Below are 27,537 nucleotides of genomic sequence, written 5' to 3'. Positions count from 1 at the left end.
CGGCAGGAGCGGCAGGAGGGGCCCGAGCGGAGCGGAGCGGAGCGGAGCGGAGCGGGCATTGCCGGGGATGGGGCGCGGCTCAGCAGGACCGCGGTCCGTCTGCCCCCCCCTGTGCCCCCCCCTCCGCGGCCCCCTCTGCTGCCTCCTCGGGCTCCAGCTGGTGCTCGGCGCTGCGCACCCAGGTGGGACCGCGCTCTCCCTCCACTTTCCCGAGTTTTCTTATCGGGGGGAAAAGGGGGGGCCAAACCATGTCGAGCAGCCAAACCAGGGCTGGGGGACGCCCCCCCCCCCCCCTCCCGGCCGGGGCTCCTCCGGGGAGGACGCGGAGAGACGCCGGCAGCGGCGCGCAGGGCGGGGGTGGGGGGCGCCTCGCTCTAACGCGGATCGCATCGCTGCGGCTTATTTCCTCGCGGAATGTTTTATTTGCTTTTAGTACGGTTTGTTTTACTCCATCCCTCTCCGGTCGTGGTGCCTTCCGCCGCGTTTTGTTTTCTAAAGTTTGATCTCGCCGTATTTTCTTCGCGATCCGCCGCGTTTTCACTCCCTTTTATCACTCCTGAGTTTAACTCCCCGCGCCGAGCGGCCACGCAGCGCCGGCCGAGGCCAGCGGAAATGCTTTCAGGGCCGCGGGGGGGGCCAGGGCCGGGGGGCGCAGCCTCGCTCCGGCCCTTTGTCTCTCCGGGGAGGGCAGTTCGCGGAGCTGCGGGACGTCGGGAAGGGGTATGTTGGAGCTTGCCGCCCTCTCCCATCCTGACCCCCCTCCCCTCTCGCGACGTGTTAATCTTATGAAGATGTGCCCCCCGGGATCGGGGCCCGTGTGGGTATTTGCAAACTTCCCCCCCCCCGCCAGTAACTCCCGCAATAAAGTCAATAGGTTGTATTTTATCTTTTTTTAACCTTTTGAAGGCACTATGAGCCAGACGCTGGAAAGTCCTCTGCACGGCCCCTGAAATTGCCGTTTGAGACCCTTTTTATCCCTGGATCGTTTACCCTAGAACTAAGGAACTGCTTTTAGGGCTTCCGTGAATTATTTTGGCCCTATTGATAATAAATTTAAAATTTCAGAAGAAAGCAAAATTGGTTACTTTTGCCTGAAAATAACTGTAAGCACTTGGCCTATTTTATCAGATCACATTTAACAAATCCAAAGCAGACTTGGAAATGGCAGCATAGGAACACACTGATCCCCTGCCTCCATCTACCCCTTGCCCCTTGCTTTCCCCTCTCCCCGAGTCTCACTGTGCCTGGGGCTGAGACGCCTCACTCAAGGGGCAGACATGGGGTCATGCACATGATGACAGGGGGCAGAAATCCCATGCCAAGCAAGGGATCAATTCTGGTATTAGAGGAGAAACTACTTGGCTGGGAGATTGAGAAAAGAGGAAGCAATGGAAAAAGAGACCCCTGTACCCTGGGGCATTTGGAAGAGCGGTCAGGGTTTGCTGCTGTTTGTAGACATCTCAGCTGGAGTTTTCACAGCTGAATTCCTGTTAGACCTCCCCATAATTTACCTGAGGGCAGTGAATTCCTCCTTCTGTGGGCTTTAAATGGGGTTTATTTCATTTCAGCAAGGTTTTGCTACCTTTACAGGCTGATTCTGGCTGATTCATCCCAAAAAAACGTCAGTGGGATCCAGGTCTGGCAATTCCGAGAACAGAGGCACCTCTGTCCTGGCTGTGGGGTGGGAGCGTGGTGGCAGCCGACCCCATGCAGGGCCTGGGCAGGGAACAAGGCGGCTTTCAGCGGCCGCCAGCCTGCAGGGTTGTGTCTCTCTTGCCTTGCTGGTGCTGAGCACCCTCAGCTCATTCTCCTCCCCATCCCCACTTTCAGCTGCTCCTGCTCTGCATCCTGGTTGAGACCCGGTGGATGAAGGGGGCAGAGGATGGCACCAATGGAGGTGCCACATGCAGGATCCCCCAGCACCAGGCTGGTTCGCAGCTCAGAGAGGGTCCTCAGTGGAAGTTTGGGATCAGGATGGCATAGTCCCAAGAGTTCCTTGTTTCCAAGGACACTTTCAGTGGGGGCTAGCCCAGATGACAGGCATTAATTCTCCGGGGGAGCTCTTGCTTCCTTGAGAGATTTGTGCCAAACCCTCACCTCTGAGACAGCCAGAAAGGTGGAGCAGAGCTCTTGCCAGGAGGTTTGGGGCTCCTTGCTGGGATATCATCTCCAGCTGACCCATTTGTGCAGCACCGTGTGGATACCCACATGCCTTCCCAGGGAAACTGAGGCAGCAGCTGCCATCCTGCCAGGGCTGCAGGCAGGAAAAAGTCCTTGCCTCAACACCAGGACTTGGTGCTAGATCGACTTCCCATCCATCCAGTGCTCAGTGTAGGTCCTGCCATGTCAACTGTGGGGCAGGAGAGAATGCAAAAGGGACCTGGAAAGAATTTGCAGCCTGTAGAGCAAACAGGGCAGCCGTTGCATGAATTTCCCCCCCATTTTCCCCTTCCTAATGGAAATAGCTTGTTGCATGGCAAATGCAGCCCCCAAGAAATTATATCTCAGTCTTCTTCTTCGGACTGTTTGGGAGCAGGAAAAGGGGTCAGAGGTGTTAGCTTTGGTGCTGGAGCGTGGTAGGGCACAAGGGACAGTGGAGACCTCACCTCCCCACCGTCTTCAGCTACAGCAGCCACTGGGACGTGGCAGCAGGGCTGGGGATTGTGCTTATGCAAGAATGACAAGAGTGGAAAGAGATTTAATTTAACCTTCCATGCAAAACTGTTGCCTTCCCCTAAAGCCACCCAGCTCATGTGGGGACCCCAGGGGGTTTCCCATGGGGAGGTGCTCCTGGTGAGCATGTGCAAAGGCGTTTTCAGGCGTGAGGTCTTGGTGATGGTTAAAGCCACGTTGCAGATTTTTCTCTCTGGCTTAATTTTCTCTCTGGCTGGTTTTTGTACCTTTCCCTGCAGGCAGAGGCTCTCTCCTTAAGTATTACTTCCCTAAGTATTTTCCAAGGAAATACTTTGCCCCAAAATCAAAGCAAGTGTGTGCTGAGGATGTTATCATCCCTCTGTGCAAATCATTTTTTCCAGATGGTAAGTCCATCACAAGAGGCTCTGGTCCCATTGCCTCGGTGGGTGCTTGGGGCAGGGGAGGGAAGGCTTTGGATCCACTGGATCATCATGCCCTGGTCAGCTGCATGAATGCAGCTGGATCTTGGGTGGGAGTGGGAGTGGTCGCTGCCCTCCCACCCACTCCAGCCCGTCTTGAGCTAGCATTTCCTGAAGGGTTGTTTAAGCAATTTGTAAAATTTGGTTCTTCACGTGCAGTGGGAAGCAGGATTTTAATTAATCTGAACTGTGCACAGCTCACAGAGCACTGACATTTTTCTCATTCTTAAGATTGCTTGGAGCCCAAAAGAGACCCACTCAGATGCTCTTGTTCTTAAAGAACCCATCTAATTTCTTAAGGATTGGAAGATGATTAGTGGATTGACTTGCAAATTCCTGGGCGGTCTCTTTAGTCTGGCAGCAGAGGTTTGGCTTTTTCAGAGGGCACACGGTATTTTCCAATATCATCTCCATCCCACTCCTCAGTCCTGCACTGCACCTCGCGCTGTTGCAATAGGGACGCATATGAGATTTTCCATGTAAAACAGCCTTGTTTGCAGGATGGTGCAGAGGTGGAATGGACAGACTGAGCTTTTCCCCCTCACCTGAATCCAGACACAGTAACTTGGGGCTCTGTAGTAGCGGCCCCATTTCCCCAGTAATGCCTGGTCTGGGAGTGCTGGGCATGGGGCAGGCGAAGGGGATCCGGTGGGAAGTTTCATGGTAAATATAATTTTAATTAAAAAGTTATAAATATATGTGGGACACCAGAGGCTGCCCCTGGTAGTGTGAATGTTTTTGGGTTTGGTGAACAGAGGGGTCCCTGTCTAAAGACAGTGATACCACTGCTCAGGGAAGTAATATTAGGAGTGGTACTGGAGAAACAAGGGAGAAGAAATCTATGGATCTTTCATCATTTCAGAGGGAGTTTCTTTAGTTGTTTTGAAACATTTGATAAGTCTTCAGCCAGCTGTGCTGGAAGCACCTTGTGTACAAGGACATGTCAGGTCTGTCTTGCATGTCACATCACATCACTGGTCAGTTTGCTGGCCAGGGGGTCTGGGGTGCTGGTGGGTGAGGGAATGGGGAGAATCAGAGGATCTGGGGCCAGAGCAGTGCTCAGGGGTGAGTGTTTGGTCACCGTGTCTTGGGAGGGAGTCTTTACCTCTCTCACTGTGCTCTTGATGTGTTCATTGCACTCCTCCATCCTGGCTGGAGCCCATTCAGTGGATGGTGCTGCCTTCATGTCCCTGCATTCCTTTGGAGTCAGAACCTCTGGATGAATGCAGCTGCTGCAGGGCTGGAGCCTGGGCCAAGTCTAGGAAGAAACTGAGGAAAATTTCCATCCTTCTATCCTTTGCTGGGTACCAGAGGGCAGATTCTGGGGCTCTTGTCTCTCTTGTGGCCACTGCTGTGAGTCCCTTGGGCTGCCCAGGGACAAGCATTCCTTCTGAAATGCATTTATTCATCTGTGTCCCAGGCAGGATGCTGGGAGAATGGGTTTCTTAATGTCTGCAGAGAGTCTGAAGTGAAATATGTGGTCCTCTTCCAATACCTTTACACGGCAGCAGGAGTGAGCAGGGTAGTAGGTAGCCATCATCGTCTCAGCCAAGTAAGGAGCTCATCTCATACAGCTCCAGCTCCCACCATATAAACAACAGCTTCTCTCTGACTGCTGGGCCAGCCAAGAGGAGTTTTCTCAGCTCCAAGTGCATCCTGCTGCTCCATACCCCCAACCAGACTATCAGAAACTTCACTTTCTTTTTTTTTGTAGCAAGAGCTCCTTAACTCCTTGAGCTCTGTTTTTAAAAAGCAAAACAAGAACCACCCTCTTTTATTCTGGAACTTGGCTTGGAGCACCCAGAGCTGCTTCTGGCAAGTCTGGCCCCAACCGAACCTCAGGGTTGTGCTAATGCTGAGTGAGTCTGTGGGATATTGGGCATCATTGCTCATTTGCTGCAAACCTCTAATTTAGGAGCATCGGGGGTGGAGACTGTGTCTCCTCTCAGTTCTGAGCAGATGGGACCAGTGCCAGTCCTGAGCCAGACGCGTCCTGGGACTGCCGGTATGGCTGCATTTCCTTCCCTTTTACTTTTTTTTTCAGTCTGAAGTTCCTCTCTAAGGAGTTGCATGGAGTTACCAATGCCAAAAGCAGCTGGGGGGAGATAGAGCCATGACATCCTTCCCTCAGGCTGGGAATGCTCTCGTGTTGTGTGATCGCTGGCAGCAGGGATGCTCTAGCTCTTCTGTTGGGAGCTCCTATGGACACAGTTGATGCTTTTATCACTTTCCCATTCCCAGCCTGCAGAAGGATGCACAGGTTCCTTCCTTGGGCCAAAAATCGGTGCTCTTCATGGCGATGGTTGTGCTTTTTGCTCTTCTCCACACCAGATTCTAAGGATGGCATCAGCCATGCCTGGACTGACTGCTGGAGCTGGCCTTTGCTGGGAACTTCTCTCCAGGAAGAGGCTTTTCCTCCAGGGGAATAATTTGTCCAGTAATATGAAATTCAAGATGGAGTTGGGCCTTTTCTGTTACCCTGTTGTATCCCTCAGCAGAGCTGTTTGGGCATGGTCAGGGGGCAGTCCTGGGGTCCTGCCCTTCCAAATGTTACTGGAAGGTGGATCATTGGGCTGATCTCTCCCCATTTCAGCAGTTCCTTTTCCTCCTCAGGTCTGTGCAAGCTGAGCCCAGCTGAGGCTCTGTCAGGTGAAACTCTCCTGTGTCCATGAGCAATGATTTTTGGTTCACTGTGGAGTCCCAAAATGACTTGCATTGAAAGGGTCCTTAAAGACCATCTCCTTCCACCCCCTGCCATGGGCGGGGACACCTTCCACTAGACCAGGCTGCTTCAAGCTCCGTCCAACCTGGCTTTGGACATTCCCAGGGATGGCACAGCCACAGATTCTCTGGACACCCTGTGCCATGGCCACTCCACCCTCCCAGGAATGAATTTCTTCTCAATATGCCATCTAACCCTGCTATCCTCCAGCTTAAAGCCACTGTCCTGTCACTCCAGGCCCTTGTCCAAAGTCACTATCCCGCTGTCTTGGAGCTCCTTTAGGAACTGGAAGGGACTCTAAGGTCTCCCTGGTGACTTCTCTTCTCCAGGCTGAACATCCTCAGCTCTCCCAGCCTGTCTGCATGTTTTTGTCATCTTTTTCTATGGTTTTTTTTTTATTTATTCCAGGGGAATTTTTCTTCTCTGTTGCTGGTCATACTTGGTGCATCGCCACCATGTTTATCATGAATGAGTTCCCACTTCCCGCAGTTTTGGCCCATCAGTGCCATGTGGGTTTCAGAGCCACTGCTCACCCCTGGGCTGCAAAAAACAGCTGAAAAGATGGCAGTTTGGAGTAGGTGGCTTGGAGTTGCTATACCCTGTCTGCTGGCTGGTGAGACACATTACATGAGGAAGTTCAGGCTGAAACAAGGATTCCTTTCTGCACCGTGTGAGTAAAGGGTGTGTTTCTTGCTGCAGGACATTACAGGTAAAACTTTTTCCTGGGCTCATGAATCCAATTGAAGGTGTTAGCACAGGGGGCTGCAGCCTCTGAGGGAACTCATGAGTCTCGGAGCACCAGTGGAAGCCTGTTTGCTGGCATGGCTGGGGCACCTTGTGGGGCTTCAAGGCTTTGCTGCCTTTACCAAGTGGTTTGGAGCAAAACATATTCACATTGTGTCTGCAGCACAGGAACCTCTGAGAAGGATCACCCCTGTGGCTCCGGGTGTGCTCAGGCTCCTGCACAAGTGACTTGGAGCTGTGTTTTTTGGGACATCCCATGTAAAGAGGAACCTTGAGTGAGACCAAGGGCAGGGAGCACCTTTGCCAAGGCATATGCAGGGCAGGGCTGAGTTCCAGAGGTTTGCGAGGGCCTCTGGCATCACACAGTGCCATGATCACCCTCACAGAGGAGACAAAGAGGTGGCAGGAGCTGGCAGGGATGTGGTAGCAGAGCCTCACAGCACTGACGTGTTGGGGACAGCATTTGCTTTCAGTTGTAATTTCAGCCAGAGACAATAACAGCATTTGCTTTCAGTTGTAATTGCAGCCAGAGACAGAGCCATGGAGCTGCTCCAGTCCACAATAGCTGGGACTGGGGTCTAGCTTCAGTCCTTTATTGAATTTGATCCCTGCATTTGTTGCTGGTGATGGGAGGATAACAAATGCAATGGAGCACTGATGCTCTGGGTGTCCTGTTGTGGGTGGCTGAGCTGGAATGTGCTTGGGGCTGGGTGGTGCCAAGGATGCCCATCCATGTCGTGCTGCAAGGCTTTCTCTCTGTGTACTGTTCCTGTGGCCTCTCTCATCCAGTGCTGCCCACAGTCCCCAAAATTGCTGGTTGTGAAGCTTTCCATATTTGCTTGAGGGTAGTAAAGCTGATGTGGGAAGGGTTGAGCTGAGTTTCTTCAGTTCAGGCTTCCTGCTGGCCAAGAACTTGCTTTTTTTGATTAAGAAAAAGAATCTGGAGCCAGCACAGAGTGTAAAAGCTCCCTTGAGGGCTGCCTCAAAAGATGGCAGCTTCTCCATCCCTGCAGTGTTCAGCCACCAGTGCCAAGGCCAATTTCTCCCATGGTGCTTGGTCATGAGCATCCCAGTATTTCCCACATGGGAGAGGAGAGTGTTTCTTCTGGCAGAGCCAGTGTCCTGCTTTCAGTCCCAGCTCCCCCCTGTTCCCACCATCACACTGCCTTGTAGCACTAGCTGCTTTCCGTGATCCCACCAGTAGGCTGAAGGCAGCATCCCGGTGGCTGCATAGCTGGGACAAGACACTATTCTTGATGGAAATGTGTGGGATTTTGCTTTGCTTTCACAAGTCCTCCACAGAGGAGGAGGACCAGGATATGATGGGTCAGAGCTACTCCGAGCTGGCCCTGCTCAAACAGAGAGAGCATGCAGGAGGGAGAGACAGAGCATGTCGATCCCAGCCCTGGTTTAATTTTCATGATTCCAAGCAGAGCATCCAGCAGGACTGGGTTTTGCAATGCTCTTTGTCCTGTGCCAGAGGACAGCTCCTCTTTGGGAAGGATCTGCAGGTGTTGCCATGGGTGGGTTTCCATAACTGGGGGGCGATTGGAAGGCTCTGCCTGTGTAATTTCAGGCCCACAGGTGGCTATAAAAACCTGAGGAACATCTCTGAAAGGAGTCAGCCGTAACTGTGCCGTGGCTCCTGAGAGCAGTACAGGAGAGTGGGGCCCTAGAAGGGACGGGGGCATTTGGGATACTCTGGAGCCACCTCCTGCAAGGATTGGGTTTGCTCTGTGGAATACCACCTTGGGAAAAGGAATTCATTGCTCCAAACTTGCGTCCTCCTACCCAACTACACATCTACCCTGGGGTCAGGAATGCTGAAATGCTCCTTTCAGTGCCCAGGAGCCAATCCAAGCACCACTGCCAATGTCATGGACACCATGGACCTAGTCAACTGCAAATTCCATAGAAATAAGGAGAAAAAAGGGCGTATTTTTGGTGAAGCACAGCTTAGCAAAGCCTTGTGTTGAGCTCATGTGGGTCATCCCGCCAGCTCCTCCCCAGCAGTGCACAGCAAGCGGTTTTGCACAGCAGTTTTGCTGGAAGAGCTGTGGGGGTGCCAGGGCTGGAGCTTTCCCATTCTTCCATGGCCCAGCAGACACTGGGGACACACACTGCGTGGCCTCTCCTGTCTTCTTCGAGCCAAGGGGCTGAGCTGGCCGCAGCATGCAGGGGCTGCCCAAATCCCATAGCCTATAATTTACTATCTCCAGCTCTTCTTTTTTTAGAGTGAAATGGTGTTTTATGCTTCTCTGGCCCCAGGCCTGCCCTCTCCAGTCTGGATGGCTTCCTTGAACACTGTGCCACTGCACGGCCACTGCTGAGTGTGACCCTTGCATGGTGCTGCCAGCCCCAACGTGGCACTGAGCACCCTGACACCAATTCCTGCTCCAGGGCTTTTCCAACCCAGTATTATTTTTCTTCTTGCAAGACAGGGCTCACAGGTAACAGTGATGGGTGTCTTGGTGCTGATGCTACCTGTGGTGATGCTCATGGTAAAGCAGTTTTTTCTGTTCTAAGGAGCAAAGCACTGGTGTTTGGCTCCTTGCAGAGGAACCACTGTGGCATTAAGGTGTGTCCCAGGGAGGCCTCATCCCACTCCAGTGGGTCACAGCACTACATCACCCAAACCTGCTTAAAGACCCCCATGTCCCTGCTGCTGGAGAGGCTACACTGACCTCGCTGTAGGTGGGAAGAGGAGAGCAGTGGGCTAGGTGTGGCATGGGTGGTGCTGGCATGGGGAGAAGGTGTCTGGGGGGGCCGTGGATGAGCTGATCTCTCACTGTCCAGGCCAGGATCAGGACAGTTCCAGCTTAAGGAACCTGAGTTTCAGCCAGCCAGAATCAGCCCGGTCTAGATTTTTGCTTATTTTCTCACTTGCCATGATTTTTAAAATATTTTCAGTGAAATGAAAAGTTTCTCTTAAATTAAATAAAGCCCTGCAAACGAGCTTCACTTTTGTTTATTTGACATCATCAAATAAATGTCCTCTGGGCTGGGGAAGGGGCCTCTGACATAATTTCTGTCCCAGAGCTGGGTTGATGCTGGAACTCCCAAAAGAAGTGGGAATGTCTGCCTTCCTCCACTTCTTTTTTCTGTTTCATACACAGGGCAGAGAGGTTCTGTGAGCCAAGATGTTTGTTGCTGGAATGTGCCAGAGTTGCCTGTTAGGGCATTAGGGAATGTCTCCAGCTGGGTTCAACCTAGCTCATCTGAGCCATTGGGATGGGAGGCATCCATCTCGTCACCCTGGGGGATTTGGTGTAGGGAAGGAAAGTCTTTGGACCCAAGGTAGGGGTGAAGGGACTGGGACATTGCTCAGGCTGTCAGATGGGCTCATTGCCACTCCTCTTCCCATCCTGCAGGAGGGGAGGTGGAATGACAGCCCCTGCAACCAGACCCTGTTTTATAACAAAAAACAACAAAAGTGGTGGTGTTGATGTGGTGCTTTCAGAAGATTCTTGCTGGGGTATTGGGGCAAGAAGAGGCAATGAGAAGCCCTGAGGTGGCTTTTTAGCTTAGAAACATTCATTTGAAGAAATAGACTGTCTTTTAAACACGACACATCAGCTGGAGCAGCATGTCCCAGCAGAATGTCTGGGATTTACTGGTTTATAGGTTTGGGGATAAAATCACATTGTGGGGTAGCCCCCAGTGATGCTGGGTGTCAGGGAATTTCTTTGGGGATGAATGGTTGGCCTGCGGCAGCAGGCAGGACTGTGGGACATGTGTGGAGTTGGGGTTGATCTTGGCCTATCTTCACTCATCAGCTGCACCTCTGTCTGCTGGCAGCGATTCCCCTCACTTGGCTTCAGCCTCCCAGTGCCTGGGCTGGGATTCCAAAGGGTCCTGACATGACATTTTGTATCTGCTGGGGCTGGGGCTGTGCAGGCATTTTCCTTCCCAGGATGGGAGACCTTCCCCAGCAGTTCCTGTTAAGTTCCACAGTTTTTAGCAAGTCCCCAAATACACATAGCAGTGACGCATGCACTATTTCCCTACTCTGTTTTTCTCCACCTGGAGCAGATGGCTGGTGCCAAAGCCATTGGCTTCTCCAGCACTGGCATCATTGCAATGCCTGGGAGTGCTGCAGCCAAGGGCTGCCCATGGGAGGTCAGTTTTGAATGGCTCCAACGATGCAGTTAGAGTGGGCAAGCACTTTGCACTGGCTCCGATGCCCAACAGCCACCCTTGGTGATGCCATGCTGGATAGAGACACCCACCCATGTCCTTCTACCCAGAGGTCACCACCGGGGATGGGCACTGGGACAAACCCTGAGTCAGTGCTGAAGGGAAGCAGTGGTCCCCAGTGTCCCAGGTGCTGTGCCCAGGGACACATGCCAAAACTTGCTTTGCACAGAGCCAGGATGTTCTATCAGGGCTCGGGGCCATGCATGGCACATACTGAATCCCCTGCAATGCTTTCACTCTTTCCATTTGTTCTCTCCCCAGACTCCAGAGTCTTTCTCATCTACAACACCGGTGTGCAGGGCTGCCTGGAGACGAAGGACTCACTGGTGCGGCTGGCCAAGGGCTGCAACGCCAGTGTCCCAGCCCAGCAGTGGAAATGGGTCTCCCGAAATCGCCTCTTCAATGTGGGGGCCATGCAGTGCCTGGGGGTGTCATGGCATGGGGCCAATGCCACGGCGGGGCTGCACCTCTTGGCCACCTACGAGTGTGACCGTGAGTCGGTCAACATGCGCTGGAGCTGCCGTGGGCTCGGGGAGCAGCTCTCACAGCATCTAGGTGCCCGCCTGGGCAATTCCTCTCTGGACAGGGGGGACCAGGCACATGGCTCACAGTGGAGGACGTATGGCACCAAGGAGGATCTGTGCTCCATGCCCTACTCTGGTAACACCTCTGTGGGCATTAGTGTTATCCTGTAACCCAAACCAACCCCAAAACATGAGCTGAGGCTGTGGTGCTGCAGCAATCAGGTCCTGCCTGGGAAGCTCAGTCCCAGCTTGCTGGAGCTACAGAACCAGGCAGGATCAGGGCAATGGGGAGTGGATAACCTCTGGGCACCCCATAACCTCCCACACTGGGCCAACCCACACCCCTCACCCCAAATCTCCCTTAAGCCCGCATAGGCACATCCTCAAGCAGGGGCTCCTCTTTTCTCTCAGAAATTTACACCATCCAGGGCAACTCCCATGGGAAACCCTGCACCATCCCCTTCAAGTACGACAACCAGTGGTTTCACGAGTGCACCAGCACGGGGCGGGAGGACGGGCATCTCTGGTGTGCCACCACCCAGGACTATGGCAAGGACGAGCGGTGGGGCTTCTGCCCCATAAAGAGTAAGTAGAGGGACACATCCCATGGAAAGAGCAAAAACCCCATGCCAGTCCCTCTTAGGGACTTTCAGGCTTCTCCTCTCCCCCTCTGAGCAGTCTGCAGTGCCAGAGCAGCAAGTTATTGGGGTTTACTGAGTTATTGGGGAATTTTTTTGTGTTTGAGTTGAATGCTCTCCCTGCTCATCCCCACAGGCAATGACTGTGAGACATTTTGGGACAAGGATCACCTCACGAACAGCTGCTACCAGTTCAACTTCCAGTCGACATTGTCATGGCGGGAAGCCTGGAATAGCTGTGAGCAGCAAGGGGCCAACCTGCTGAGCATCACAGAGATCCATGAGCAGACCTACATCAATGGTGAGATTCTGGCAACCTAGCTATGCACTCTTCATCAGGGGCAGAGCTGATGGCACTGTAGGCATTGCCACTGCCAGTTTGCTCTGTCTGCCCCAGGTTTGGGGGCGTGACAGCCAGGGGACTGAGCTGGGCTTTGGGGACTGATTCTAATTCTCTGGCTGTGTTTGCACCAGGTCTGTTGACGGGGTACAGCTCCACGCTCTGGATTGGGCTGAATGACCTGGACATCAATGGAGGCTGGCAGTGGTCAGACAACTCACCCCTCAAGTACCTCAACTGGGAGAGCGGTGAGACAGGGGAGGTTGTGTTGGTGATGGGGCCTGAGGAACTAGGTGTGACCACCACAGATGGCCCCACAGCAAGGGAGGTGGCTCAGCCTGCTGCAGGGTATCCCCTTGCTGCATGGGGACAGAGAGCCCTAGGGCTCTGTGTAACAGCCTGGGGCATCTGCGGAGCTGGAGCTGGGACACAGGGTGCTAAGGGGGAATTGGCCCTCTGCAAACACTCATTGACCCTGTGGATAACCTGGGTTGACATTCCTTGTTTGGTGCCTTGCTGCATCCCTGCTTAGTGCTGGAGTGTGGCTGAGGAGTGGTCCCCATCTGCAGACTCCCATCCGCAGCCCTGGGGTGCTCAGAGGGAAGAGGGCCCACTGGTCGTGCCTGGTGCCATCAGCCGAAGGCACTTGGGGGAATACAGCAAAACCCTCTAAAGATGATTGAGGACGGGCAGGAACAGTTCAGGTCTTGTCCTTTCACCCCCTGACATTGACATTTCCAGGCAGAACAGTGACCCTTCGGGTTTTTGTGCATTGAGGTGCTATAAATAATCTTGGTCATATTGCGGTCATGTCTTCATTGTGCAAAATAACAAAATAAAAAGGGTTTTACAGGTGTTGGAGCAGGGAGAGCTGCATTGGTGGCTCTGTCCTGGTTCCTCAGTAGCCTGTCCCATCCTTATCCCACTCTCCAGACCAGCCTGACAACCCCAGTGAGGAGAACTGTGGGGTGATTCGCACTGAGTCATCTGGGGGATGGCAGAACCGCGACTGTGGCATCGCCCTTCCCTACGTCTGTAAGAAGAAGCCCAATGCCACGGCTGACCCCTTCATGACAGGTGAGCAGGGCATGACCAGCATTGGGAATGGGCAGGTCTGTAACCCATGGGTGTGCTCCCAACCCAGCATAGTCAGGGGATGCTGTCCGTATAGGTGCCAATGGTGTCCTCAGCTTGCTGGTGTCCTAGGTGTGCAGAATGGGGATGGATTTAGGAAAAGTCATCCCCAAGGAACATTTCCAGGAAGTGCTTGGTGCCATTCCAGGTTGGGTGTTAAGGGAGGGATGGAGAACAGCAGGTTCCCGTGGTTCCCAGTGGATGTCTCTGCTCTGCCCACATTCCTCTGGAGACAGAAGGGATTTTGTTTTGTCCCGGGATCTCTGAAGCCACCATTCCCACACCTTGCATTGCCTGTTATATTTTGGCCGTGGCTTTCCCACTGTGGCTTTGGCTTGGTCTGCTGAGCACCCACAGGACTGCGGTCCTTTCCTTGCCAAGGACAGGGCTGGATAGCTGGGCAGGAGCCCTCAGGCTGCCTTGTATCCTGCCAGACTCATGGTCGGAGGTGAAAGTGGACTGTGAGCCCAGCTGGCAGCCCTTCCAGTCCAACTGCTACCGGCTGGTAGGAGAGAAGAAGAGCTGGCAGGAGGCAAAGAAGACCTGCCTGCGGAGCGGGGGTGATCTGGTCAGCATCCACACCCTCTCTGAGCTGGAATTTGTCACCAAGGAGATTAAGCAAGGTAAGAAGGAGCTTGCTGTGCCAGCAGCCCCTTTCTTGTCTTATGGGGTCCATGGAAAAGGCCCTGGATGTGCTAAAGGCTGCAGAGTTGACTTCATGGTTGTGCAGGGAGCAGAGGTCCCAGGCTGGGAGGTGCTGTGGTCCTTGGAGGAATCCATAATCTGGGTGCATCCTCCATCCAGCAAATGTAAAATCTGTTCCCAGAGCCTGCAGTGCTGAGTCGAAACTACTCAGCTGCAGCTGGGAAGGGTGATAGTCCCAGCTGGTTAATGTAGGAAAAGATGGGAAAAAAATTCCTGCTGGACTTGTTGGAGGAGGACAGCAAGGAGGTATAGGAGAGTGGAGGAAGGAGAGGAAATAGTGCTGCCCCCAGGCTGGTAGCAGGCTGGGATGTGTGGGAAAGGAATGGTTGAAAACCAATAGTTCACTGGACCTGAGCCTGAAGACCTGGAATTTTACTCCCATACTCCTAGCCCCTCTCTGAAAGCTGCAGGCAAATGTCTCTGCATTTTCCACTCTGGGGGTTCATGTCTTTGTATTTTCCACTCTGGGGGTCCAATCCTTGCAGGCAGGAGCTGCCCTGCCCTGTCCTGCCCTGTCCACCCTGCCCACTGGCACAAGGGGGTCAGAGCCGAACCCTGAGTGGGTTTTGCCAGATGCTGTGCAGAGACCAGTCCCATCACGAGGGCTGAGGTCACGGGGGGTTCTGCACAAGGCCAGCAAGGAGGCAGGAATTTCAGTCTCTCCATTCCTGTCCTGGCAGATGTGGAGGAGCTCTGGATTGGCCTAAATGACCTCAAGCTGCAGATGAACTTTGAGTGGTCAGATGGGACACCTGTGAGGTTCACGTACTGGCACCCCTTCGAGCCAAATAACTTCCGTGACAGCCTGGAGGACTGTGTGACCATCTGGGGACCGGTGAGAGCCTGGAGGGGATGGGGGGTTATGCTGCACCTTTGCAGGGAGCACCGCAGCATCCTCATTGCTGAGGAAGGTGTTCCTTAGGGAGTGTCTCCAGCTGGGTTCAACCTAGCTCATCTGAGCCATTGGGATGGGAGGCATCCATCTCGTCACCCTGGGGGATTTGGTGTAGGGAAGGAAAGTCTTTGGACCCAAGGTAGGGGTGAAGGGGCTGGGACATTGCTCAGGCTGTCAGATGGGCTCATTGCCACTCCTCTTCCCATCCTGCAGGAGGGGAGGTGGAACGACAGCCCCTGCAACCAGACCCTGCCATCCATCTGTAAAAAGCCTGGTCGGGTGAGCCAGGAGAAGGAGGAGGATGACCACGGGTGCCGAAAGGTGAGGGGCACCTGGGATAGCAATGGCTCTGGCTGCTCCACAGGTCTGCATGGTGCTCGAGGCTTCAGGGGATCTTTCCCTAAAACCATTTTGGGGAGCCCCGATGAACAGCAACTGGAGCAGCCGGTCTGTGCCTGAGAGCTGCTGAGCTGGAGCACTCTGGGGATGCTGAGCCCCTCTCTGCTGTGGTGGAGGAGTCCATGGGAAGAAATTGGGACAGAAGGCACATGCATCTGTGCACATTGTCCAAGACCCACCCCATCTGGCAGCCTTGGCTGCCAGCAGGGATGTTCATTTTCTTCCCCTCTTGCCTCTCTTTGTGCCAAAACACAGGAACACATGGAAGCCTGGCAGGATGGAGGTGGCTGCCGGCCCTATGCCTTGACATGATGGCAGCTTGCCTCCTGTGGGCAGGGCATGGGCATTTTGGGGACACCACACCAGTGGATTCTCACTCAGCCTGTGCCCTGTCTCAGTTTCCCCAGCTGTGTCATAAGGGTGAAGCTGCCCAGTTCCCACGCTAGCTGGGAAGTGGCTTTTGTGATTCTCTGCAAAGCCTCCAAGCACTGAATCTGGCAGCGCTGTAGCTCTTGAACCTCTCCCAGCCTTTCAGAGCTGGCCAGGTTGCTTGTGCCCTGATTAGCAAGCAGCCACTCCAGGCAAGCTCACAGAGGTGCTGCTGGGCACCCCCCATGTCCTTGCCCCATTTCCAGCAGTTGCTTGGCTCTGCCAGATCTCAGGGGAACAGCAACCAGGAGAGCTGCCATGCAGGTCCAGATTTGAGGGCTGCCAGACATAGCTGGAAGAGCCTCAGTGTCCATAGGTGCTGGGGATGAGACACTCAGTGGCAAAGTTCTGCTACCACAAATCTGTGTGTGTCCCCAAAGGAGTCCTGAGGCTTCCCTGTGCAGATTTAACTAACTCCTGGTGCTCCAGCCAGAGTCTTATCCTGGTCCAGGGTGCCCAGCAGAGATGCACTGGGAAGCAAACTGCGAGGGACAAATGAAGCAATGAACCAATGGAAGGGACAAATGAACCAAGAACCATCCTTCCTCTACTTACTCATTCACAATGACGACTTTGCCACCCAGAGGCAGAAGCTGGTGGAGAGGAGGCCCATCTTGCTCAGGGATTTGATCCTATCCACACTAGCCACTCTGCTGGTTTTTCATGGTGTCATTGCTGCTTTTCCCCCTCTTTAAAAAAGCTATTTAATTCAGGAACAGCCTTAAGGGAAGCAATGAAGGATAGAGGGTTGGGCAAAGGGAAGGGTGGATCAGGAGAGGGGTGTGGGAGCACACTGGGATTGAAAGATGCAGGCAACAGTTGGGGTTGGGGATCCTGTCCTGGCCCTCTTTTGGATCACAGGGACTTGCTGTGGTGTTCAGTGTGTGGGAGTTCACCCTCAAGGTATTAGGGGTGCTGAGGCCGATGCTGGGTGGGGACCCATCTGGGGACATTGCACTGTCCCAGGACAGGCGCCCCTTTCTTGGCTGCTCCGTTGCATCCGTACTGTTCCAGAGGGACCCAGCTTATGGGTCTGTACCTGGATTTGCCAGCTTCAGAGAAAGGCTGTAGGAGCAGGAACTTGGGGGAAAAACTGGGATTTGCAGTAGTTTTCATTTCCCAAAGCTGCTGTCCTGCTTCCCTCTCCACTGTGTTGATGACACTTCCTATGGCATGTGCCCCCACTGTCCTTCCAATGCCCAGGGGACCAGGGGATTGGAACCCTAGTGATGTTTCCCCTTCCAGGGGTCCCTGAGCCTTGGGCCACTTGGCTCCTTGGCTGAGCTACCTCACCTTTGTGAAGGGTATGTGTCCCCTCTTGCAGATGAGCCCCCATGTCCCTCCCCACCCTGCCACCACCACTGCCAGCCTCGCTCCCTCTTCTGGCAGAAAACAGGCACTGTGTCTCCACCCCTGGAGAGACTCCAACATTAACAAGGCAGGAATTAAAGATGGCTGCAGTACTTGCTTTGGACTCACCCCTGCAGTGTAGAGGGGGATTGTGTTCCCCTGCCTGCACCCCGGCCAGGGCTGGATGCTGGCAGGGAGAGCCATTTTCCCAGCTTTGAAGCTGCCTGGGTGTTTGTTTTCCCTGTAGCCATGTCCTCTGGGGCCAGGGGCTTATTAGAGCTCACAGCTGAGTGGGGTCAAGCTGTGGCATCTGAGAGCAGGAGACTTCCCAGGAGAAGGCAGAGGCGGTGGTGGGGAACTTGGGATGTTGCTCTTGTGCCCTGGGATTGCTCCCATCCTTCTGGGGAGATCCAAGTGGGCAGTGGTGGATGTTCCGTGTCACCTGTCCCCAGGGCTGGAAGTGGCACAGCCCATCCTGCTTCTGGCTGGGCGAGGACCATGTCCCCTACAGTGACGCCCGCAAGACATGCTCTGACTACAGCTCCACCCTGGTTACCATCACCAACAGGTCAGTGCCATGCCACTGGTGGTGGGTTGGCCCCAAAAAGAGCCCTGCAAGGTGGGGAGTGACTTCCAAGGGCTGGATTCCCCACATCATGGGCAGCTCAGTGTCTCAGCTTGATGTATCACTCACTCTCGCTGTCCATCCAGGTTCGAGCAGGCATATGTGAGCAGCCTCATCTACGGCTGGGATGGGGAGTATTTCTGGACCGCTCTGCAGGACATCAATGAGACAGGCGTGTTCCGCTGGCTGAGTGGAGATGAGGTGATGTACACTCACTGGAATCGCAACCAGCCTGGTAAGGGATGAGGGTGGACTGGGGACTCACCCTTCATGCAGGGCAGGGCTGACACTGCCCCCCAGCACAGTCCAACCCTAAGGCTGGCATCTCCCCTGCTCTCGTGAGTGCTCCAGGTTACAACAAGGGTGGCTGCGTGGCCCTAGCCACCGGCAGCTCCATGGGGCTGTGGGAGGTGAAGAACTGCAGCACCTTCAAGGCCAAGTACATCTGTCGGCAGAACCTGGGCACCCCAGTCAATCCTGAACTGCCTGGTCCTTTCCCCACGCCCAGCCTCACTGCCACCTGCCCCCAAGGATGGAGCTCCGACCCCAAACTCCGTCACTGCTACAAGGTGAAGGGGGGTTGGATAGGTCGGTGTGGGGATGCACATGCCTCCCCAGTGCAGGGGAGGGAAAGGGCACATTTTGGTGCTTTCAGGAGGCACCCCACAACCCTGGCTGGGGCTGGATGGCAGTGCTGTGCCCTGGGACATGGCTGCCTGTGGGTGGGAACAGTGCTCTGCTCCTGTTCTGCTGCTGAGCCCCAATGCTGTGAGTTCTTCCTTTTCCAGGTATTCAACTTCGAAAAGTTGCAAGAGAAGAAGACATGGATTGCTGCACAGGAATTCTGCCGGGAGCTGGGGGCCCAGCTGCTTAGCCTAGGCAGCTATGAGGAGGAGCATTTTGTCGCAAACACCCTCAACAAGATTTTTGGGTGAGAGGCTGGCAGCATCAGTATGTCCCACTGCCAGAGGGTGCTTGCCACAAGCCCACAGCTCCCTTGATGCTCTGGCACATGTGAATGGATGGATGGATGGATGGATGGATCTCTCTGAGCATAGACTGGTGTACAGAAGGTGCATCAGTTGGTATGGGTGATGTGGGAGATGTGCAGGAAGTTCAGTGTAATTTGAGGATGGAGCTTGGGTTTAAACCAGCTCCAGCCCTGAGACGGCATGCCTGTTATCCCAGTTCCTACCTTCGTGTATATTGGGACGGCAGGCTTTGAAAACAAACAGAAAAAGCCCTGATTATATATTTGTTTATAAATATGAACCCCTCTGGTTTGAAGGGGGTTGTGTATTCACCTGTCCCCCTGGCTCCCCATAGGGAGTCAGAACCGGAGCTCCATGAGCAGCACTGGTTCTGGATTGGCCTGAATCGGCGCGACCCTGCTGGGGACCAGAGCTGGAGGTGGAGCGACGGGCTGGGGGTGAGTCCAGGGGACATTTGGGTTGTGAAAAGGACAAATCTGGTGCTGGTGGCCCAACTCTCTCATCTGCCCATCTCTCTCAATCCCCAGTTTTTCTACCACAACTTCGACCGCAGTAACTACGATGATGACATCCGGAGCTGTGCAGTGCTGGATCTGGCCTCCCTGCAGTGGATGCCAATGCAGTGTGAAGCCCAGCTGGACTGGATCTGCAAACTGCCCAAAGGTGCTGGCAAAGGGGTCCCCAATCTCATCAGCTTTGACTGATCAGGAGGAGTTGTGGGATGGTGGAATCCTTGGGAGGAGGGAGAGTGATTCTTAATTCAGGAACTGGGAGAGGTGCTCTCACTTCTGAGGGAATTCAGGAGCGGCATCCTGCTGTTGTAGCCCATGGATGGTTTGTGGAGAAGCGTCCCAGCCTGTACCTCACTGACAACTTCTCCTTGTCCTTTCTTCAGGTGCCGATGTGAAGGAGCCAGAGATCACGACCCAAGGTGTGTTGACCGCAGCCTTTTGACACAGTCACAGAATATTCTGAGTTGAATGGTACCCACAAGGACCACTAAGTCCAGTTCCTGGCCCTGCACCCCAACAATCCCACCCTGTGCTTGAGGGTGTTGTCCAAATGCTCCTTGAGCTCTGGCAGCCTTCAAGCCATAGTTACTGCCGTGGGGAGCCTGTTCAGTGCCTCACCAGCCTCTGGGGGAAGAATCTTTTCCTGATATCCAACCTCAGCCTCTCCTAACTCAAGTTCAGGCCATGCATAGACCACCTGCTATCTTCAGTGGGTGTCTGCTGTAGTGTTACTCAGAGGAGGATGGATTCTAGGCAGGATTGTGGGAGGGAGAGATACCCAGGCATCCTGCTGCAGCTTTCCTGCAGGAGAGGCACAAAAGCAAAGCAGCCCAACAGGAAGGGACCAAGGGTCACGGTGACCATGGCAGGGGTGTCGGCCTCAGTGTGACACTGGTCCCTGCTTGCAGGCAGCAAAGAGTGGGTGAAGTACGAGGAGGCCGAGTACAAGTTCTTTGAACACCACTCAACATGGCTGCAAGCACAGCGCATCTGCAGTTGGTTCCAGGCTGAGCTGACGTCAGTGCACAGTGAGGCTGAGCTGCACTTCCTGGGCCAGAACCTGAAGAAGGTACCCAGGGGACATGAACTTCCTGGGGCACCAGTGGTCTCTGCTGCCTTGTGGGCTGCTCTTCCTTGTCTTCTTTCACCCTTTTCTGAAGGGACAATATTTGGGGGTGCTGGGCTTTGCTGGGGTCACGATGGACTTGTGTGGTGGCTGGTCCTGATGCCTGGGGGTGGTTTTGGGGCTAAGCAAGGTGATGTTTTCTGCCTTGCTTTTGCAAGCTGGGGCAGGGTGTCTGATCCCAATGGCAGCCTCAGTTGCCCCCCAGAGACCCCCCCCAGTCCCTGAAGGGCACTGATATGTCCTCTCTGGGCATACAGTTCTCCAGGGGCCAGGAGCAGCACTGGTGGATTGGGCTGCACACCTACGAGAATGACGGGAGGTTCAAGTAAGTCACAGGCAGCAACTGTATCCCTGCATGTTCCCACACTGTGGTCCCCATCACATCCTCACATCACTATTTCCTCCATGTCCTTACACTGCTGTCCCCACCTCTCAGAGTGCTGTGACTCAGCAGCTGCATCTCAAAGGTCTCATCCTGGGGTGCTGGGCTGGAGGTTCCTCACCCAGGAGGGCATTGGTGGGACGCGGTCCCAGTTAGGGCATTCAAGCAGTACAAGTCACTCTCTGCTCAGCCTCGTGCTCCTCCTGATGCTGTTCCAGGTGGTCTGATGGGTCCCTTCTCAACTTTGTCTCTTGGGCACCGGGCAAGCCTCGGCCCATCAGCAAGGACAGGAAGTGTGTGTACATGACAGCCAGCCGAGGTGAGGGCAGGGCAGGGCTCTGAATGGGTTTCCGAGGGGCTGGGGCACTGGTAGTGGCACAGTGGGGCATCATGCCCAGCCTGTCCCTCCCCGCAGAGGACTGGGGGGACCAGAAGTGCATGACGGCACTGCCTTACATCTGCAAGCGGAACAATGGGACAGCTGTGAAGCCTTCCCTCTCCCCGGTACCTGCTGCCACGAGTGGGGGCTGTCCCAAAGGCTGGCTGCCCTTCCTCAGCAAGGTACTGCTAGACAGAGGGGACAGCAGGGTGGGAGAGGGGCTGGCAGGATGGAGAGGTGATGACTACTTTCTGGTCTTCCACCAGTCCTGCTGAGGCACAGAGGGGGTGGCTGCAAAATGGCAGCATGGAGCAGGATGCCTGCACATGTTTCGTGGGGAATGCTGGGGGATGTATTTACAGGGATGCTGGGAAACGTGCTGTGAGATGAGGAAGGTGAGGTGTATGCACAGGTTTTCCAGGAGAAATGTGGGAGGGCCAGAGGGGTTGGTGGGTGGCAGGCATGAGGGTGTGAAGGGGAGAAGGGCCGTTGGGGCAGAACGGGGCTGCAGAGGGTGGCTGGGTGGGGAAGGTGCAGGGTTCAGGGCTGGGAGCAGCTGCACCTCCTGGCCCGTTCTGAGCCCCTGCCTGTGCAGTGTTTCAGCTTCAATGGCCACAACAAAGGCGAGATAGTGAAGTGGCCAGAGGCGAAGCAAGTGTGCGAGAGCCAGGGCGCCATCCTGGCCACCATTGCCAGCCCCCTGGAGCAGGGTAGGTCTCCTCTGCCCCACCACCCCACCAGGATTCTACCTGCCAAGGGTGGTCCTCAGCATCTCACCTGTCACTTGCAGCCTTCATCACATCCATGCTGCCCAACATCTCCTTTGACCTCTGGATTGGCCTGCATGATGCCCAGGGGGAGTTCCAGTGGGTGGAGGGAGAGCCACTGCGGCACGTGAGCTGGGCACCTGGAGAGCCGTCAGGCTGCAGCTCCTCCAGCCCCCATGATGAGCCGGTGAGGGAGATCTCCCATAGTACCCCCATCCCCCAGGAAGGTCTCAGCACCAGTCCCAGTCTTGGAAAAGGAAGGATTTAGCGGTCTGGAATGGGTCTCCAAGGGCAGCGCAGGATGCAGCCCTGCAGGGTGGGGGATTCTGGCATGGGGATCTCAGTGGTGTAGGACAACAGTTCTAAGGGCAGTGCTGACCTTGTGTCTTGGCTGTGCAGACCAACTGTGTTGTGGTGTGGCATGGCTCACCCCCCCTCTTCACGGGACGCTGGGATGACCGGAGCTGCCTGGAGGAGAAACATGGCTATGTCTGCCAGCGGAGCATAGGTAGGAGGGGGATGAGGGGACAGCCCTAGCTCTCTTGGCTGGGGATATACCAGTGCCATCCTGGTGCCCCATGCTGTGGTGGAACTGCGGAGCTTGGGGCAATGGGTTTAGCTTGGGGAGAGTTGGGGAGACAGACTTAAATTGGGTGGGTGGGTCCCTGATCCCAGCCTTTTGTGGGACAGCCCCAAACCTGTGCACAGCCTGGCTCAGTGTGTCCCACAGGGACATGCATCCTGGTGGAGAGCTCCCAGATGGGGATGGTGCTAGGGTGTCACTGCTTGTCATCCCTGGGGGTGTCCCTCTGCCCTTCCCAGTTGCACCAAGGATGTCACCTGGTGCAACCAGCACAATACTTCCAGGGACAGCCTATCCTGGGTAGGGATGGACAAGGGCGTGACCCACCTGGGATGGGGAGTATCCTCTGTGCCCTCTGACCATGTCTCTTTGCTCCTCCAGACCCATCCCTGAGCCCTGCGCAGGCACCGTTCCCCCCTTCTCCTACCGGCACCCTCTTTTACCACAACAGCACTTACCGCATCCTGCAGAAACCCCTCAGGTGGCATGAGGCGCTGCTGCTCTGCGAGACCCTCAATGCTACCCTGGCCACTATCCCCAACCCCTACAGCCAGGCCTTCCTCACACAGGCTGTCAGCAGCCTGCAGGCTCCACTCTGGATTGGATTGGCCAATGATGAGGTGAGGGAAGGGGGCAGGCACCTGGGGCTTGGGTCCCCAGAGGGATTGCAGCAGCATGCCAGGCATCTCCTCCTTGTGGTCTTCCAGGGAGGCCGGAGCTACTCATGGTTGACAGAGGAGAACCTCATCTACACTAACTGGCAGGACGGGGAGCCCCAGCAGATGGCTGGCTGCTCCTACATGGACACAGATGGGAGCTGGCGCACAGCCAGCTGTGACACCAAGCTGCACGGGGGCATCTGCCAGCTCCAAAGAGGTGCTGGCCGGGGGGCCTGGGGTAGTCTGGGTGGGGTGTAACCAAGGGTTGGAGATAGCATCCCACCAGGGACTTTCTGGAGCATGTCCTTTTGGGTCTGGGTGCCCCAGTGTGCTGTGGGACCCCAACATCCTGTGCCCCACCACACCTTTAATGTACTACCTGCTCCCCAGGTCACCCCCGCATGCACAAGTGGAGCTACAGCGGCAGCTGTCCCAAATCATTGGAGGACTCGTCCTGGATTCCCTTCCGAGACCACTGCTACACCTTTCACATGGAGATCACCCTTGGGCAGAAGGATGCCATGAGGAGGTGCCAGAAAGGTATGAGGGAGCTGGGGTGGTAAAGAAGGGTGATACATCCTTGGAAATGGTAGAGAGTGGGATTCCCAGGATGTCTGTGGGTGCAGCAGAGCCCCTTTGTCCCTGTGCCCATGACCAGCCTTGGTCAGCAATTGGTCCTTACTGTTCTGTGTTAGGGTTCCTCAATCATCACGTGGTTCACAGGTGGGTCCTCAACTTTGTCCTCTTGGGCACTGCTGCTCCCTAACTCAGTTCTCTCAGTTCTGGGCTCCTCCATGACAGTCTTCCCTCTGCAGTTGGCGGCACCGTGTTGTCCATCCAGGATGAGACAGAGAACGTCTTTGTGTGGGAGCATCTCCAGGCATACGAGGGCCTTTCCAAGGGGGCCTGGCTGGGCATGACCTTCAACCCCAAAGGTACAAAGGAAGGAATGAGGTTTGAGATATTCCCCCAGGCACCTTCATGAATTCCCACCAAGTCTGCAGTGAGCAGAGGAAGCCCTTGGTGGTGGCACCAGTGAGGAGGGCTCATGCCATAATGTGAACGGGTGCTCCAGTGTCTCAGGCCGTGCTGGGCATACTGCATGTGTCCTCCTCTGGCTTGGTGGGATGGGAAACCCAGAGCGTTCTCCAAGGCACTGGAGCCTGCAGATTCAGGAAGGTGAACTGTAGCCTCTGATCCTTCCCATCACACCTCCCCACCATAGAATCACAGAATCCCAGGATGGTTTGAGTTGGAAGAGACTTTAAAACCCTTCATTCCTACCTCCTGCCATGGGCTGGGCCACCTTCCACTAGACCTGGTGTACCAGAGCCCTGTCACATCTCGTGCTTTCTAAACTGGGACAAAGGTGGGGTGTCCTCTTCAGCCTCCTCCAGCCTAATTTCCCCATTTTCCAGGTGGCACCTTGGTTTGGCATGACAACACTGCCGTGAACTACTCCAACTGGGGCCAGCACGACACAGGGCCCAGCATGCTTAGCCAGAACAGCTGCTACTGGATCCAGAGCAGCAATGGCGTGTGGCGTCTAGGCTCCTGCACAAACGTAACCATGGGGGTCATTTGTAAGATCCCCCGAGGTAGGGCCCCCTCTGCTGCCCAAGGCTTCTGGGTTGATGTAGGGTGAGCTGGGGGCCTGGGCAGGGTGTTACATGGCAGAGCTGTCACACTGGTAGCACCAACCACTTTTTTGGGTAATTCTAGTGCAGGGGCTTGTATGGGTCGGTGTTAGAGTCTGCAGGTCCCCACTGGGCTCAGTGATGGGCTGTGCATGTCTCCGTGGCTGGGTCAGCTGCTTGGGGCAAGATGAGGCCAGTGGGCCAGTGGTGGAACAGAGCCAGAGGACCATCCCAGCTGTTCATCACCCATTGCCCATGTGGTGCAGCACTGGGAGGCAGTGCAGGGTGTGGGTCCAGCGGTGCTGGTGATGGGAAGATGGGAGGGTGTCGTCATGGCTATGTACTCACCTGTTTGTGTGCTCTTGCAGTGGAGGAGAGCAGCTTTTCAAAGGCAGGTGAGTGGCATCATCAGCCTGTGCACAGTACCAGGACTGGAAACCACGACTGGGAGCCTGTGGCACAGCCCAGCTTGTGTAAATAACCAAAGGATTGGGGTTTGAGTGTGGGGAATACCATTCCCAAGTGACTTTGGCCTTGACTTAGGATGCCTCATCAGCAGGAGCCTTCCTTCCATGAAGGTGTGTGTCTGCCCAGCCACTTGTCAGACTCTCCTTCCTGGGCCAGCAGTGCCTGGTCAGTCTGGGGGATGGCCAACATGTCTGCTGGTAGGATCCCAAAGATCCATCTCAGGCAGCTGCTAAATGTTCATACACACCAGGAAAGATGTAGGGAGTCTGCCCAGCCTCAGGAGGTCTGCCGGGGGCAAGGTATCCCCAAAACACCAAAGCAGATATACAGAGTCACAGAATATGCTGAGCTGGAAGGGATTCACAAGGATCATTGAGTTCAGCTCTTTAAGTGAATGACTCATACGGAAATCCAATCCACAGCCTTGGTGTTATTAGCATCATGCTCAACCAACTGAGCTAATCTCATTCCAGTCCTGTTCTGCTCTGACCCACCACTGGGGAAATGGGTTCCCCAGGGTAGTGGTCAGCCTGAAGACTACCAGAGCTCAAGAAGTGTTTGATCAGCACTCTTAGGCACATGGTGGGATTCTTGGGGTGTCCCGTGCAAGTCCAGGAGTTGGACTTGGTGGCCTTTGTGGGTTTGTTCCAACTAAGGACGTACGATTAAATGACCCTCCCCAGAAATAAGGGTTTGGCTGGAACCCCACCAGCCCCAGCCTCTCCTGCATGCTGAGAAAGGAACAGGATCCTTCTGTCTGCCTCTCAACAGCCTTTCCTCCCTGCAGCTCTGCCAGAGAATACGACAGCCATTGCGGTGGTGGTGCTGTCGACGCTGGCGCTGTGCGCTGTGCTGGGGGTCATTGTCTTCCTGTACAAGCGTCGACAGAGTGCAGAGCGTGGCGCCTTTGAGAGCGCTCGCTACAGTCGCACCACCTCCAACCCCAGTGAATCTGCCGAGAAGAACATCCTGGTGTCAGACATGGAGATGAACGAGCAGCAAGACTAATGGCAGAGGGGACACTGGGGATGGGGACCTGGGGAGGGGGGAGGACGGAGAGCATCACACATGCTATCCCCATGGGGCAGGGGTGGCAACGGGACTGGTGTGGCAGGGCAGGGAGAGGGGCTAGGGTCAGGGTTGGGGTCCAACCAGGGGGGCAAGAGGAGGGAGCCAGGGTCCCTCTTGCCCCGCATGTCACTTCTGTCACCTCTGGGCTTGTCCCCAGCTGCTGGGGTTTTGCCTGCAGCAGCTGTGGAGGCAGTTTCAGGGATAAAATTTTTGAGGGAAGTTGCTGCACAAGTTTGAGAGCTTTCCAGTGGCATAAACAGTCTCCCAGACACCTTTGCCTTGGGAGAAGGCAAGCACAGGCATTCAGGCCCTGCAAGCAGGCTCTTCCCCCCAGGAATCAAGCTGGTGTCCACGAAGACGTCCTCCCAGTCAAGAGGTCTCCAAAGCCAATCTACCTCCCCTCTGTGTGCAGCAGCAAGGGCCCTGTCAGCTCCCAGCCGCACCACTGTGCTGCTCCTTCCCTCTCTTCAGTCTCATCCCCTGCCTCCAGCAGAAAGCAGCAGAGACAGTGTTGCAGTGATCTGAGCGTGGACCCCCAGGATCTGCGATGGAATCCCCCTCTCCTCCCTGGCACTCCTTCCTAGTGCTGTGCCCAGCCCCAGTGAGGGCTGTGGCAGTTTCTCCCTGTTCTGTAAGCCAGAGCTTGTCCCATTTTCTTTGGTGTCCCCCAAACTAACTGCATGGGAGAGCACCACAGCAAAACTGCTGGCCCAGCCCCTCTGGTGGGAGTACCCTCAGCACCACAGGAAGAGCTGGGTGCTGAGGCAGGAGATGCTGCCAGAGATCTGGGGGCACCCTCTGTGCCTTGCCAGGCAGGGATGGCATGCGGCTGGGGTCATTGCCTCTGGTGGCTTGTTGGGCCCAGAAGGCCAAGGATCAGTGCCATGGGGTGGGGAGGATTCGGAAGTTTTGGTGGTTGTTTGAAGTTGGCGTTTTTATTGTTTTTTTAAGGAAATGGTGGTAGCTTTTGTTGCTATACTGTACTGAGTGCGTGCTGAATATATACATTTTTTCACACAGCTGGTTGGGGTTTGTGTGGTTGCCTGTTTCCTATATAGGGTGTAGCAGACAAGGAGGGGGAGGAGAAGGAGGAAGGTAGTGTATGACTGTCACTGTAGGACACAAAGAAAGGCAAAAGACTCCAAA

At 55.0% G+C, this 27,537-nt stretch overlaps 1 protein-coding gene across 1 annotated transcript; it reads left to right on the top strand.

Moving 5' to 3' along the window:
* Positions 1-67: 67 nt before the first annotated feature.
* Positions 68-27,005, top strand: MRC2 (mannose receptor C type 2). Its single transcript, XM_040087349.2, has 30 exons — positions 68-182; positions 11,038-11,436; positions 11,712-11,885; positions 12,075-12,239; positions 12,413-12,526; positions 13,212-13,355; positions 13,847-14,035; positions 14,798-14,952; positions 15,226-15,333; positions 17,643-17,758; positions 17,902-18,050; positions 18,167-18,384; positions 18,604-18,746; positions 19,142-19,244; positions 19,335-19,470; positions 19,703-19,738; positions 20,228-20,388; positions 20,703-20,770; positions 21,046-21,146; positions 21,243-21,388; positions 21,802-21,916; positions 21,997-22,160; positions 22,373-22,481; positions 22,938-23,176; positions 23,264-23,432; positions 23,606-23,755; positions 24,031-24,150; positions 24,634-24,813; positions 25,221-25,247; positions 26,108-27,005. Exons 1-30 carry the CDS (start codon positions 68-70, stop codon positions 26,326-26,328), a joined length of 4,434 nt encoding a protein of 1,477 aa, XP_039943283.1. The 3' UTR covers positions 26,329-27,005.
* The last annotated feature ends 532 nt before the right edge of the window (positions 27,006-27,537 follow it).

Source organism: Hirundo rustica, chromosome 27 (assembly GCF_015227805.2).
Source record: "Hirundo rustica isolate bHirRus1 chromosome 27, bHirRus1.pri.v3, whole genome shotgun sequence".
NCBI classification, from domain to species: Eukaryota; Metazoa; Chordata; class Aves; order Passeriformes; family Hirundinidae; genus Hirundo; species Hirundo rustica.
This window is presented reverse-complemented; position numbering and strand designations above follow the sequence as displayed.

Coding starts and splice junctions, on each gene's coding strand:
- MRC2 (XM_040087349.2), top strand. CDS start 68: ATGGGGCGCGGCTCAGCAGGACCGCGGTCCGTCTGCCCCCCCCTGTGC. Junction 18,747..19,141: donor ACCCTCAACAAGATTTTTGG/GTGAGAGGCTGG, acceptor GGCTCCCCATAG/GGAGTCAGAACCGGAGCTCC. Junction 21,389..21,801: donor GGCTGCCCTTCCTCAGCAAG/GTACTGCTAGAC, acceptor CTGCCTGTGCAG/TGTTTCAGCTTCAATGGCCA.